We start from the raw sequence: 15,600 nt of genomic DNA on the forward strand, positions 1-15,600 counted from the left end.
TGCTGGGTTGTTGCCCTCCTACGGCCTCCTCCACGTCTCCTGATGTACTGGCCTGTCTCCTGGTAGCGCCTCCATGCTCTGGACACTACGCTGACAGACACAGCAAACCTTCTTGCCACAGCTCGCATTGATGTGCCATCCTGGATGAGCTGCACTACCTGAGCCACTTGTGTGGGTTGTAGACTCCGTCTCATGCTACCACTAGAGTGAAAGCACCGCCAGCATTCAAAAGTGACCAAAACATCAGCCAGGAAGCATAGGAACTGAGAAGTGGTCTGTGGTCACCACCTGCAGAACCACTCCTTTATTGGGGGTGTCTTGCTAATTGCCTATAATTTCCACCTGTTGTCTATTCCATTTGCACAACAGCATGTGAAATTTATTGTCAATCAGTGTTGCTTCCTAAGTGGACAGTTTGATTTCACAGAAGTGTGATTGACTTGGAATTACATAGTGTTGTTTAAGTGTTCCCTTTATTTTTTTGAGCAGTGTATATATATATATATCTCTTTGGGGTGGGGGGGTAGCAGTACAATCTCATACACCCAGTTACTTCTCTGCAGCTGCTACCACAACATCTATCCTCTGATTTAGGTTCCATTTCTGCGGTACAATTGACAAAACCTTTGAATGAGTAGGTGTTCTAAAACTTTTCACCGGTAGGTAGTGTATAAGGAAGTTGTATAAAGTCCTGTCTTCCTCTATTTGTTTGTTTGTTCCTGTCATCGCCTGCTAACCTATTCCTTAGTCACCATGACCACAAACTGACCATAACACGGTAAGGTCTACACTTGTCTGTTATATGTCATACAGATACAGTTCTAGCCAGTATACAAGAATAAGGGAATGAGGCAGAGAGTTAGGGCAAATGATAAGGGAGGTTTGAGAGCAGTGGCCTAGTCTCCAGTTAATTGCAGGCACTGCATACAATTCTGTTTATTTACACTGTGCTCTGTTGTGGTGCAGGAGAAATTCAATACTGCAATTCAGCACCAGTAAAGGATTTCCTTTGGTCAACAAAAGCAGTTTCAAATCCAACTGTATTTGTCACATGACCCAAATACAACAAGTGTAGACATTACCGTGAAATGCTTACTTACAAGCCCTTAACTCTTCTTGAACTGCACTGTTGGTTGAGAAAATATTTGCCAAATAAACTAAAGTTAAAAATAATAAAAAGTAACACAATAACGAGGCTATATACAAGGGGTACCTGTACCGAGTCAGTGTGCGGGGGTACAGGTTAGAGGTCATTTGTACATGTAGGTAGGGGTGAAGTGACTATGCATAGATCAGGGATGCAAACTGGTGAGGGCCCAAAAAGGTGACACTTTTTTTGTACTGAAACATGCAAAAAAAATCCCTGCTAGGGGGAAATGCAGGGTTTAACTAATTAAACTACAAAGAATGTGATCTACATGATCAGTCTCTGTGTAAAATAAAAAGTGGTTAATGTGAACCTAACTCACAGCTAAAAAAATGTAAAGAAAGCAATTTAATCATATTTGTTGCCTAGACTTTACTGCAAACAAGTATTGGGAAAAAACAACACTAATATTGCAGTTAGCCATGACAGCCTTTATAATAGAACATTTGTGACCTCACACACAGCTAAATATTGCATTTTCAACAACAACAAAAAAGCATCTTCAAGTAGAAATAGAATGAAACAAACAGGCATTCTATTTTCACTCTATTATTGTGGCCACTATAGTAGACATTGATCAAGTGCACAAGGTTACACACTTCCAAAAATAATGTTCACTGAGTAAACATTTTAATCCCCCTCACTCACGTGTTACTATCAAGTTCAACACAACAGTTTAACAAGCAACACCTCATTTTCACCTAATTCTCTCATTCTGAAAATGAACCACATAATGTAGAGGTAAAACATTAGTTCACAGATAGCAGTTAGTTCGTTAGCTAGTAACATTTCACGGATTGCCAGGGTCCAGTAAGCAACTAACGCGTTATAACTTGAACGGCAAGGAGTCGTATACGAGTTAGTAACCTAACCAATTCGCTATAATACTAACGTTAACGTTAGTTCATCTGATGTTACATTTACATTTTAGTCATTTAGCAGACGCTCTTATCCAGAGCGACTTACAGTAGTGAATGCATACATTTCATACATTTTTATTTTTTCGTACTGGCCCCCCGTGGGAATCGAACCCACAACCCTTAGGCGTTGCAAACACCATGCTCTACCAACTGAGCTACAGGGAAGGCCTGTTGCTGTCTGACTTTATTAGTGAGCAAATTTTCACACCATAAACTCAATTATTTGATCAGTTAAGTTGTCTAATGTTGCTCAACATTTCTCTGGCTAGCTAACGGAGATTTCGATCCAGATAGTAAGATACTTAACAATGCTAACAATACTTGTTCCATCACACTTTCTCCCTCACCTCAAACTTCCCAAATGACAGCTGTTTTTCTGTTACAGCTCATGAAGTACGCTTCATCACCTTATCACCCCCATCTCCGTGGTCAGGCTTCTCACCTATCTCGTCTTTATCGTCCAGGGGACGTGCTGCTGTAACCGACAAACTGCCTTTCTACTCTCTGCGGTCTTTCCAGGGAGCGCGCGCTAATGCTGTAACTAGCAATTTGGTTGTCTCGTCTCTCTTCAGTCGCGTGCTGCATTCTGTTGTGTGAACGATTGGCTGAGCCTTGGATACAGCCAGTATTGCTCCAAACACGCATCACTCATTCGCTTACAGCCAGTAGTCAAGGCTTTTACTCATATGGCAGAATCACCTAGCTAATACAGCATGTTCAAATATTTACAAAATGTATTATGCAATAAAACGCACAAAGAACTTTAAGTTTCGGTAACAGACGTGACCAATCTACACACGCTCCAGCGCAGTTCTGTCTCAGTGGAAGCGTAGCCTTCCCTCAGCCTCAAACAGCTTCTCTTCCTCTTCAGAAAGACAGTTTCCTTTCAAACTGTGGGTGGGTGATGACAGAGCACATGATAATCAGCAATACAATAAAAGACCCACAACCATCACAAAATGGAAATGGTGAAAGATGTTTTGAAATAAAAACGTGTCTAAGGAATATATCAAATACTATTATTGTCACGTCCTGACCAGTAAAAGGGGTTATTTGTCATTATAGTTGGTCAGGGCGTGGCAGGGGGGTGTTTGTTTTGTGTGTTAGGGTATTTTGGGTTTAGGTTCTAGTTTTCCTATTTCTGTTTACATTAGTTTTTCTATTTCTATGTGAGTTTTGGCAATGACCTCCAATTAGAGGAAGCTGGTTGTGGTTGTCTCTAATTGGAGGCCATATTTAGTTGTGTTTGTTTTCACTTGTGTTTGTGGGTGGTTGTTTCTAGTATAGTCTGTGCACCTTACTGGACTGTTTTCGTCGTTTGTTTTGTTTAAGTGTTTTTCCTTTAACCCCTGTGCGGCCACGGGACGGACATCCAGCGAAAAATCATATCTCCATTAGCATAACAAAATGTAATACTTTTTTTTTCTTCAATTTTTTTCTCAAATTATATCGTTTTATAGATACACCTCTCCTGAATCGAACCACGTTGTCCGATTTCAAAAAGGCTTTACAGCAAAAGCAAAACATTAGATTATGTTAGAGGAGTATATCGTAAAAGTAGCCACATAGCCATTTTCCAACCAACCACATGCATCACAAATAACCAAAAAACAGCTAAATGCAGCACTAACCTTTTCCAAACTTCATCAGATGACACTCCTAGGACATCATGTTACACAATACATGCATTCTTTTGTTCGATAAAGTTCATATTTATATATAAAAACAGCATTTTACATCGGCGCGTAACGTTGACTAACTATTTTCCCTCAAATGCATCCGGTGAAACAGTGCTACAATTTACTAAATTACTATTCGAAAACATTTTTAAAATGTAATATTGTCATTCTAAGATTTATAGATGAATATTTCTTCAAAGCACCTGTAATGCCAGATTTAAAAATAACTTTACTGGGTAATCACACTTTGCGATAAAAGGGGATGCGATACTCAGAACAATAGGCTAGCAATAGGCTAGCCATCTTGGAACAATCGCATATCACATCTAGTCTTGTATACTATTGTCAATAATCCCTTACCTTTGATTATCTTCATCCTTAGGCACTTCCAGGAATCCCAGGTCCACAACAAATGTATTTTCATTCGAAAAAGTTAATCCTTTACGTCCCAATAGCTTGTTCTTGTTAGCGCGTTCTGAAGGCTTCACAAAAAGTTCCGACGTGCGCGGGGCTACTCTTTCAACAAAATGCATTTTTTTCTTATTTAGGTTCGTTCAAACATGTCAAACGTTGTATAACATAAATCTGTAGGGCCTTTTTCAACGAGAGCTCCAATAAGATTCGAGGGGGACGATTGCATTGTGTTTCAAAACGTTTCGAAAGGGGAGGGTAGCCAGGGGCGCCGGCGTCATAATGGTGATGGCCCTCTCCGTGTGACCACGTTCCACAGCGTGTCATTCTGTCAGTTTTCACAGTAGGAGACTCAAATCACTTTGTAAAGACTGGGGACATCTAGTGGGAGCAATAGGAAGTGCTCAATGAACCATAGCTCACGGTGTGATTAATAGGCAACGTGATGAATTTGAGTTCGCAATTCAGAATTCCACTTCCTGTTTCGATCTGTCTCGGGGTTTTGACTGCCATATGAGTTCTGTTATACTCACAGACACCATTCAAACAGTTTTAGAAACTTTCGGGTGTTTTATATCCACAAGTAATTAATTATATGCATATCCTAGCTTCTGAGTTTGAGTAGTAGGCCGTTTAAAATGGGCACACATTTTTTTCAAAATACGCTGTGGCGCCCCCTATCCTAGGCGACCGTCAAGAGGTTAATAAAATAAGACGATGAGCACTTTACCCGCTGCACCTTGGTCCAATCCTTACGACGCCTATGACAATTATTAACCTGATAGAAAAAAAAAGGTGTAATGTGCCTTTAAGTGAGCGACATTGCGTACACACACCAGATCTCTTTGAGTGATGTGTTGTGGGAGAGAGCCTCTGACAGCTGTCTGATTCCATCCACTGTCAGCTGATTATTGATTAACCTGCGCAGAGTGGAACAGAGGGATCACTAGGTTAACCGGCTAACTTTTATTCACATTCAGAAATAACTTTGGTTCATTCATTCTGAAGCTAAACTTCATTATTGGTTGTTGGGAGTGTGTTGAGACTGGGGCCTGCCTTACCAGAGGTGAGATAGACCCGTGTTGGATCTGATCAGTTCTGCCATGTCTGGTGCTACATCATCTGACAACTCGTTTTGCACCAACCTAGAACACCACAACACACATTTAAACTGTGTTAACTACAAAGCTCAAATACACATTAAATATACAGAGACAAATACTGTCACAGAAATTTGATGTATGAATAAGATTGTCCTACCAGAAGATTCTGAGCATTGTGTTGCCTTTCAGTGCTTCGGCCAAGCTCCTCCCACCTTCTGAAGTGATGCCATTGGCTGAGAGGCTAAGGGAGAGAAGAGCATAGAAATATAATTACGTTTAGTAGTACATAAGTATACTGTATTACTTTAGGTAATGATATTACTATGAGGCAAAGTGATATACTGTAAAAGAGATACTGTTGTTTCAGTGTTTGTGAGTAAGGGAGTTCAATAACCCATACTGTAGCTGAATGTGCGTTAGTAAAATGATACACCAATGGGTTATGCTTCTTCATTTCTGACCTCAACCGCAGTTGTGGGAGAACTGAAAAAGACATGGCACAATCAGTGCCACATACTTATTAAGAAAAGTGATAACGATGACATATCTTGCCATCCATCTCACCTGAGGTTGGTAAGACTTGGGTGATTCCTCAGGGCCTCTGCAAATGCTCTTGCTCCTTCATCACCAATGTTGTTCCCCCACATTCTGAAAAACAGGAACAATCCATTCCATGCACTCAAATAAATAAATAAAATATTGTAATAGTGCACTTACCCCACGTCAAAGATAGATGAGCTCTTCTGAATGGCACTGGCCAGATACCTGCCACCCACACTGGTGAACTTGTTGCTGCCAACCCTTTGTACAAATCAAAGTGCCAAAAATAAACATTTACATTTATAAACAAGTAATTATATAATTGATTGGACACACTCATTTACATACTTGACGACTCTTAATTTAGGACATTCCTCAATGATTTGAGCGATTAGCTTGGCACCGATGTCCGTGATGAGATTATTGTAAAGTCTGCAAAATCAAGACAACAGAAATACAGTCACGTCATATGAATTTGTCATACAGCATAATACAGTACTAAAGTTTGACAGGCAAGCTGACCCTGATAGACACTGACTCACCCCAGAACCTCCACCACTCTGTGTTTGATAAGCTCCTCAGCCAGTACTTCAACGCTGCTGTCTGAGATCTGATTGACACACAATCTGAAATGGAAAAACTAATTTAGATGAAAAGTTATACTTTAAAGTAGAGGTCGACCGATTATGATTTTTTTTCAACGCCGATACCGATTATTGGAGGACCCAAAAGGGCCGGTACCGATTGTTATGAAAACTAAATCGGCCATTCCGATTAAATCGGTCGACCTCTACTTTAAAGTTATACTAGTACTTTTTATAGCAGTAAGAAATGATTTGTCTACGTTATTTGTAAACAAGTGTACCTTTCATGTAAACAGTGGCATCAAATACAAACTGTTTCCATCTGCATGTATTCCGAATTCCTCACCTCACCACGGTCATCTTACTGAATGAAGGCCTGAGCTGCTTGACCCCATAGTCACTGATGTTGTTGTTGTCCATGTCCACCCCTAGCCTCTTCCGCCGGTGCTGCAGCACAAAGTTGAGGGCACTGCAGTCGCCAGAGAACATATTACAGTAGCCCAGCTTGATGTAGTCAGCTGTGATGCCCTTCGCAGTCAGCTGGGCCACCTCTTTACTTCCTGTCTCAAAGATGCAACGCAGCATCCACAGGAAGTTGGGAAGGACATGCACGTTGCTGCCCTCCTGCTCTGTGCTGTGGAGTGGCAGGCCACGGAGGTGGGACCGAACGCTGGTGGACAGGTAGGACTTGAGGACCGCCCGCTTCCTCTTCAGTAGCGCTGGAGGAACCATGTGCTCCAGCAGGCCGGCGTTGGTCTTAGACAGCAATCCACACAGGAAGAGGTTGGTGTACTGGAGATGCTCGTTGGTCTTGAATGGATCCTTTCCCCTTGGTTTGGAGGAGCCACCGATGCAGGGGAAGACAAACAATAAACAAGATGTGTTGTCCCTCCTGCTGCACTCGGTGAAGAACTTGAGGATGTTTCCTACGCTGGCCTGTTCGTCCAGAACCAGGGAGAATGCAGCCAAAAAGGACTGCAGGGTGAGGTGAAAGAACTCAAAGGTGGAAGGGTTTCCACAGGCATCGTAGCAGCTGACTGGTCGTAGGAAACCCACCTGAAGGTCCTCCTCAGTCAGGCCACAGGAGGCCACCTCCTCCTGGTCGAACACAAAGCCTCCTCTCTCCATGCCCAGCAGAGCCAGCTTGGAGAAGGCTGTCAGTGGCCTCAGCCCTGCCCTGAAGGTATCAGCGGGGCACCTGGTGTTTCTCTTCAGGAGGCCCGGTGGGGGAGCGCCCCCCCGGCTGAAGAAGACTTCAGAAAGCAGAAGGAATATGTTAGTGAGGGTCACGCAAGCCTCTGGCAACTTAAAGTCGTCATAGACTGAGTGCATGTGTTTAAAGCTCTTGAAGACGATCCAGCAGAAGAGGGGGATGGAGCAGAGGCCACAGAGGTGGGGGCTGGCATCCAGCTGGACTGAGACCAAGTCCCGGTGCTCTTGGTCCTTGAAGTGCAGGTTGGTGTAGATTTGAAGGTGGGCCAGAGAGAACCCACGCAGTGCCACCCTCTTCCGGATCACCCTACTCTGGACCTCAGTGCCTGTCCGAGCAGTAAGGACTTTCCGAGAACCATTGAGCAGCTTCCCACAGAGCAGGTTAATGAGCACCAGAAGAGGGTGAGTCTTCTCCTCTGGAGAAACCACCTCAGGCATGTTCTCCAGGTCCAGATCAGCATGGATCTCATCATAGCCGTCAAAAGTAAAGATAACCTTTTTGGGGAAGCGGAGGATGTAGCTGAACACCTCATTGTCCGCATCTTGGTCGGGGTAGCAGTTGTATTTGAAAAGCAGGTCCCTGAGTGAGATCTCGTCTGTCTCCTTGAACGTGCTGAACATCCTACAACGGAACTTGAAGAAGAACATGGCGTCTGTCTGTTCCAGCTCCCTATTGGACCACAGTCTCTGGAGCTTCTGGAGGAGGATGGACTTGCCCACCCCAGCGTCCCCCGTGATGAGCACCGTCTCTGCCTGTGGGTTAAAGACACCCTGCTCTCCTAAGAGCTGCTCCAGACCCTCCAGTTGGCCCAGGCTCTCATTGCGGTCATTCAGGAGCTCCATCAGGGTGTCTGTATAGAGCTCCTCCAGCAGGGTTTCCTCTCGCTTGGTGTAGGATGCAATGAAGCGTGTGTCTCGGCCCAGCTCGTGCCTCAGCTTCTCACAGTACCTACTAACTGAGAGGGGGGTAGGGAGAATACACTGCAGTCTCATTCTCAACCACTGATATTCAGCCAAAATATACAGTAGTTGCACTGTATTTTATTGTTATGTAAAATTCCAATAACACATATGAAGTGCTGCACAATACAGTCTACTGACATACTTACTAGGGTCCGTGTTCTTCACTGGTATGTGCCGTATGAAGTCTGGTGGCTGGTAGTTGATCTCTTTAAGCCATGGTTGGAGGTCTATGTATGCATCATAAACTTTGTAGAGAATATATAGGAAGTATTCACATGCCTGCTCCCCTTTGCTTTGGACCAATTCCAGGATTTTACGCACCTGTGCAATGTTAATCATAAGTAAATGATATTTACTTTACAGTGATTCAATATTTAATAATAATTTGACAGCTAACAGTTTCCCCCTTTTACACACCTGCACGATGGCAATCATATTTACTTACCAGTGATTCATATTTAATTAATATTACTTCCCACATTTTGATTAATTTGGCTGAACAGGATTTTTCACAGATAAGATACTGGCAACATACCAAATGCCATTGTATTGCAAAATCAAGTCTTGTCTTTATATTTTCTCATTTTAAAATCAATTTGTCCATTTTAGTTAGGGCCTAGTAGGCTACTTGTGAATGCAAGAACATGTCTTTGTGATGGGTGCTTTGTCATTTAATATTGTGGTCCAAATTGACATGTATGCTCTCTGAAACCCTCCTATGGTAAATTACCTGGTCTGTCTTGGTGGCTGCGCGCTGGATGATTTCACCATCCTCGATACACAGAAAACCACTTTCTAAGAGGTTATCCATAATGCACTGCGTGCTCTTCACATGGGAAACCAGTAGCTCACGGTGCAAGGTGAGCATTTGGACAGTGGACACATGGCCCGTTAGTCCAGAACGGGCTTCCTCGGCACTGGAGCCCATAATATACATGGCTTCAGCTGCCTGCATTTACTGGAAAATAAATGTAAGAAGGAATTCTAGTCAGATAATCAGTTAGGAGAAAATGATCCAACAGTACGGATAAAAGACATTATAGTAATCTATGGCTATCAGGTACGATATACGTATATGGGCTGCCTATACATACCTTCAGAACCTTTGATAACATTGTTCTTATCCGCGCTGTCCTAGTCCGCGGCGGAAAAACTCGGGAACTACGGCTATCTTCAAAAACAAACTCCAGTCTTGGTTATTAAACCATTAAATAGCGTACGACCGGATAATAACAAAACGTTTCTCTAGGACCGTTTGAATCGGAATCTAGTCTCGTCTCAAACAATGTCAGGAGTGGAAAAAAACACTGAACACAGTACTGGTTCTTTGAGGAAGTGAAACTGTTGGCATGTGGACTAATATGTTGTTGAATTGTGTTCTTACACTGGTACAGTCATGCCCTATGAGAGATGTATGACTGCGCATGTGCGAAAATAAATAAAGTGCATTTTCCCCCGTTCTGGTTAAAACACCAATGATGAACATGTGTGTTTATTCCTCCGTTAAGTAAACCGGTATTCCTGTCCTGAAGATGTCAGCACCAACAGGTTATGGGCCCAGGAGGGAACATGGAAGCCGATGGAATAGATTATATTTCGACGGAGATGAAAAAAAACTACGAGTTATGGGAGACAAAGTTTTTGGGGCACTTGCGTTTGCTTGGGCTAAAGGCCGCCATATTGAGCGTGGATGAAGATGAAGAAGACGGAGAGAAAAATGAAGAAGCCTACGCCGAATTGATACAGGTTTTGGATGATAAAAGTCTTTCCCTGATAATGAGAGAAGCAGCAGATGATGGGAGAAAAGCGTTGAAGATATTGAGGGAACATTATGCAGGTAAAGGGAAGCCACGTGTGATTAGCCTCTACACTGAACTAACTTCTCTTCAGAAAGCCGCTGACGAAAGTGTTACGGACTATATCATTCGTGCTGAGACGGCTATTACAGCACTGAGAAATGCTGAAGAGACTTTAAGTGATGGGCTGTTGATTGCAATGATTCTGAAAGGTTTGCCCGAATCATTTAAGCCGTTTGCCATCCACATTACGCAGAGTGACGAGCCGACAATTTTTGGCAAGTTCAAAACCAAGTTGAGGAGCTATGAAAGCACCGAGAAGTTTAGCGCCATTTCCACTGACGACAACGTGATGAAGGCAAGTAACATTAAAGTTAGCTGGCCAAGAGGGAGAGATAAAGGGACCGAGATAACCTGCTTCAACTGTGGCCAGAAAGGGCACAAGGCCCGGGAATGTACCGTTACTGGAGAGCGCAAAGAACGGAGACAGTGGTGTAGTTTTTGCAAGAGATCCACTCATACTGACGCAAATTGCAGACGAAAAAGAAGAGACAATGTGAAACAAGCAACAGATGCTGAAAGCCACACATTTGCATTCAGAATAAGTGACTGTCAGGTTAGTGGACTGAAACAGAAAGGGCTGATGGTTGATACGGGAGCAACGTCACATATAGTCACGGACATCGGGAAGTTTAAGGAGTTTGACGAGACTTTCAAACCGGAAAAACATTCCGTGGAGCTGGCTGACGGAACAAGAACGAATGGTGTCGCGGAGAGGAGAGGTGCAGCGGAGGTTTACCTGAGAGACAACACGGGTCGTCGGGTAAAAACAACGCTGACGAAGGCGCTGTACGTGCTGTCGTTTCCACAGGACATTTTCTCTGTTAAAGCAGCGACAGCCAACGGAGCTTCAGTCAACTTTCGACAGGGGTGTAACAAGCTCATCCACAAGAACGGTACCACTTTTGACGTCAAGGAGTACGATAGACTTTACTATCTTAACACTGTAAGTGATGAAAATGATGATGGATGTCATGGGTGCTATGATATTCACACATGGCACAAAATTCTTGGCCACTGTAATTTTGAGGATGTGTCAAAGTTAGAAAATGTGACAGAGGGAATGAAAATCACAGGTAAGATTGACAAATCTACCCTCAACTGTGAAATCTGCACTCAGGGAAAATTTGTTCAGAGCAGAAACAGAGAGCCTGATGAAAAGGTAAAAGCGGCTCTTGAGCTTGTGCACACTGATTTGGCTGGCCCTATTGAGCCAGAGGCGAAAGATGGGTTCAGATATACTCTAGCATTTACGGATGATTATTCAGGGGCAGTTTTTGTGTATTTCCTAAAAGCAAAGAGTGATACTGTAAAAGCTACTGAGAAGTTTATTGCTGATGTGGCCCCTTATGGGAAAATAAAGTGTGCCAGGTCAGATAATGGCACAGAATTCACAGCCAAAGAGTTCCAGTCACTGCTCAGTAAGAACGCCATAAGACATGAAACTTCAGCCCCTTACTCACCCCATCAAAATGGGACCGCTGAGAGAAATTGGAGAACACTGTTCGAAATGGCAAGATGCATGCTACTTGAAAGCAACCTACCAAAGAACTTGTGGACATATGCTGTAATGACTGCTGCAGTAATTCGCAATAGGTGTTACAATAAGCGTGTAGGACAGACTCCACACTACATGTTTACTGGGAGAAAGCCTGATCTTTCAAAGATGAAAGAATTTGGATCTGTTTGCTATGCATATAGACAGAACAAGAAAAAGTTAGACTCAAGATGTGAAAAGGGTATTTTTGTCGGGTATGATAAAAATAGTCCAGCATACCTAGTCTACTACCCAGACACTGGGAAAGTTCTTAAAAACAGATTAGTCAAGTGTGTTACAAAAGGTGTAGTCGAACACCAAACTCAGACAGATTTGGAAAACAGTGATGATCTTCATGGGGAGAGATTTGAAAACCCCATGCCGAAAGCCAAGATGGCAGATCAAAACTCAGAAGAGACACAAGATGTGCAAATTGAGACTTCAGATGGTCAGAGTCCACGCTATCCAGACAGAGCGAGGAAGAAACCCCAGTACTTAAAAGACTGAGTGTAAAGTGAAATGTGATGACCAGATATCACCTAGTGTTGACTACTGCTACAGAGTAATGTGCAATGCACCACAAACCTTCAAAGAAGCAATGATTTCACCAAAATCAGAGATTTGGGCTACTGCTATGAAGGAGGAGATGGATTCCCTTAGGGAAAATGATACATTCACATTAACCACACTGCCAGAGGGTAAAAATGCAGTGGGGGGCAGGTGGGTCTATGCGGTCAAAAACAATTCAGATGAGACTGAGACATACAAGGCAAGATATGTTGCAAAGGGGTATAGTCAAGTGGCAGGAATAGACTATAAGGAGACTTTTTCTCCAACTGCAAATATGACATCAGTACGCTGTTTGATGCAGCTAGCAGCTCAGTATGACTTAGAGTTACATCAGATGGATGTCAAAACAGCATATCTACATGCTCCTATTGACTGTGAAGTGTACATGGAGCAACCAGAGGGTTTCGAAGTCAGGTCAGATACAGGTGAGCAACTAGTCTGTAAACTGAACAAGTCATTGTACGGCCTGAAACAGTCAGGAAGGAACTGGAACAAAATGTTGCATGATCACCTTAGTGAAAATGGTTTTACACAGAACCCAGCTGATCACTGTGTTTATAACAAACAAACTGCAACAGAAAGGATCATTTTGATAATTTGGGTCGATGATCTAATTATCGCTGCTAGTGATAGTGACTCACTCACAAGTGTAAAAGAAATGTTAAGTGAAAAATTTAAGATGAAAGATCTTGGGAGGCTTGGAAATTTCCTAGGCATTGATTTTACACAAAGTGAAGGGAAAATAACGATGAACCAAACAAGGTACATAACAAAGATACTGGAAAGGTTTGGTATGTCAGACTGTAAGACAAGGTCAACACCATGTGAACAAAAACTAAACTTTGATGGTGATGGTGAACTTATTGATTCAAAAAGGTATCGTGAAGTGATAGGCAGCTTGATATATGTGATGACATGTACAAGACCGGATATCAGTTGGATTGTCAGCAAGCTGTCACAATACCTATCAGAACCAAAAGAGCAACACTGGATAACAGCTAAACATGTGTTGAGGTACTTGAAGGGAACAATGAATCAGGAGTTGTGTTACAAAAAGGGGGTGGAAAAACTCAACCTCGTAGCATATAGTGATGCTGATTGGGCAGCAGATCAAAGTGACAGACGAAGCATAACAGGGTATTGTTTTAGTTTAACTAAATGTGGACCTGTCATTTCATGGAGGTCTAAGAAGCAGCCAACAGTAGCTTTATCTACATGTGAAGCAGAGTACATGGCACTGGCTGCTACTACACAAGAAAGTTTGTACCTTGTACAGTTATTGGGCGAGATGGATAGTGAGTGCCAATATACACCAGTAACAATCTTTGAAGATAACCAAGGTGCAATTGCTCTGTCAAAGAACCCAGTATGTCGTCAGAGATGTAAACATGTCGACATCAGATATCATTTCATTCGATCTGCACTCAGTGATGGTAAAATAAGTATTGAATATTGTCCAACGGCAGACATGGCTGCAGATGTTTTGACTAAACCTGTAACGAAGTTCAAAAATGAAAAATTCTTGGGTTACATGTTTGGAATATAAACTGACATTTGTGAGATGAATAACTGTAAGCTAAATGTGTTGATAAAGTTAGGTTGAATACGACTTGTACAGTATAAGAGCAAGTGGGGGTGTTGGCATGTGGACTAATATGTTGTTGAATTGTGTTCTTACACTGGTACAGTCATGCCCTATGAGAGATGTATGACTGCGCATGTGCGAAAATAAATAAAGTGCATTTTCCCCCGTTCTGGTTAAAACACCAATGATGAACATGTGTGTTTATTCCTCCGTTAAGTAAACCGGTATTCCTGTCCTGAAGATGTCAGCACCAACAGAAACCAAACACAGCCTCGGATGCGCGTAATTTCGCCTCGAATTGCGACCGCGCTTTTGGCATGCTGTTGACTGCTTCTTTTTATACAGGGTTTTCGCCACTTGTAATTGCTCCACGGTAAATCAAGATTTCTCAAACATGTCCTAATAATTCGAAAGATTGCTTAGAAAACCAGGTGTTTTAATCAGCATATGCTTACTTCGAATTCACCTTTCGCCGATTAAAATAAGTAGAGTAAGGTGTTTACATGACTATTGCATAATATTGTCACAATCAGTTTCATATCAAATTATTACTGTGCATGTAAACGTACTCACTCGTAACCAAACAAAAAATACGATTTAGCTACCAGTGTGATGTGACACAAACCCATCGTAGCAAATGTATGTCAACTTGCTACTGAGACTAAATGTTTTTTATTTATAATCCGTTTTTAAAGCATCCGATCTATCGTGTTGCATTACTGTTGCCAATTTAACATGAATTACCCATAGCCTACAGATGCTTGTCTTGTCCACTGATTTAATGAAATAAAACCAATACAAATGTTTGTCAGTGTTGGTGTATTCATTTGATAGTTCAATGCACTTGGTAGAAATAAGTATAGCTTCAGAAATTCCCAGTTTAAACTTTACTCTAATTTAGATCCTTCATTGTAAAATAAGAATTTGTTCTTAACTGACTTGCCTAGTTAAATAAAATAAAGGTTAAATAAAATAGAAGATCAGCCTGGGGTCCCTCTTCATGGGCCCTTGAAGGACAGAATCTTCTGATCTGAGGGGTGGAGCCTTTGCTTACTTCACCACAGGTTGTGCAATTATACATTGTTTATTTGCTGAGGATCATTTTAGAATACAGAGAGAAAATCAGGTCAATGACATGGAGGAGGACTGCAGAGATTGTTAGTGTTGATGGTGGGTGAAGAGAGACTTGCACCACAATGTTTGCAAGTCAAAGACACAATTTCCTTCACCCAAAGTACCCATTCATGTGCATTTTACATGTCGGCCTATATATTTTATAGGAAGTCAGCTATAGTCATCACTGTCATGACACAGGTACAATGAAAGACCCACTAACTATAATATATAAGAATCATAATGTTAAAACATCATAATCCAATTTGTGACGGCCCTGAATGTTTCTGAACCGTCTCAGTGCTTCTCCTTCAAATAGGGCGCTTTCCCTTTAATTCTCAATTAATTAGTGCTTCTTCCAATAGGGCGCTTCCCCTTTA

At 42.2% G+C, this 15,600-nt stretch overlaps 1 protein-coding gene and 1 long non-coding RNA gene across 2 annotated transcripts; one reads left to right on the forward strand and one right to left on the reverse strand.

Moving 5' to 3' along the window:
* Positions 1–1,557: 1,557 nt before the first annotated feature.
* Positions 1,558–9,943, reverse strand: LOC106579390 (nucleotide-binding oligomerization domain-containing protein 1). The gene is made up of 12 exons (XM_014159237.2): positions 9,654–9,943; positions 9,290–9,517; positions 8,706–8,880; positions 6,731–8,552; positions 6,343–6,426; positions 6,149–6,232; positions 5,978–6,061; positions 5,825–5,908; positions 5,418–5,501; positions 5,219–5,302; positions 4,994–5,077; positions 1,558–2,958 (listed from the first exon to the last, which is right to left on the reverse strand). Exons 2-12 carry the CDS (start codon positions 9,512–9,514, stop codon positions 2,886–2,888), a joined length of 2,883 nt encoding a protein of 960 aa, XP_014014712.2. The 5' UTR covers positions 9,515–9,517; positions 9,654–9,943; the 3' UTR covers positions 1,558–2,885.
* LOC106579396 (uncharacterized) lies at positions 9,903–14,913 on the forward strand. The gene is made up of 2 exons (XR_001322643.2): positions 9,903–10,107; positions 14,365–14,913. It is a non-coding gene; the product is annotated as an uncharacterized lncRNA (long non-coding RNA).
* The last annotated feature ends 687 nt before the right edge of the window (positions 14,914–15,600 follow it).

The sequence above is a fragment of the Salmo salar genome, chromosome ssa02, assembly GCF_905237065.1.
Source record: "Salmo salar chromosome ssa02, Ssal_v3.1, whole genome shotgun sequence".
In the NCBI taxonomy this organism is placed as follows: domain Eukaryota; kingdom Metazoa; phylum Chordata; class Actinopteri; order Salmoniformes; family Salmonidae; genus Salmo; species Salmo salar.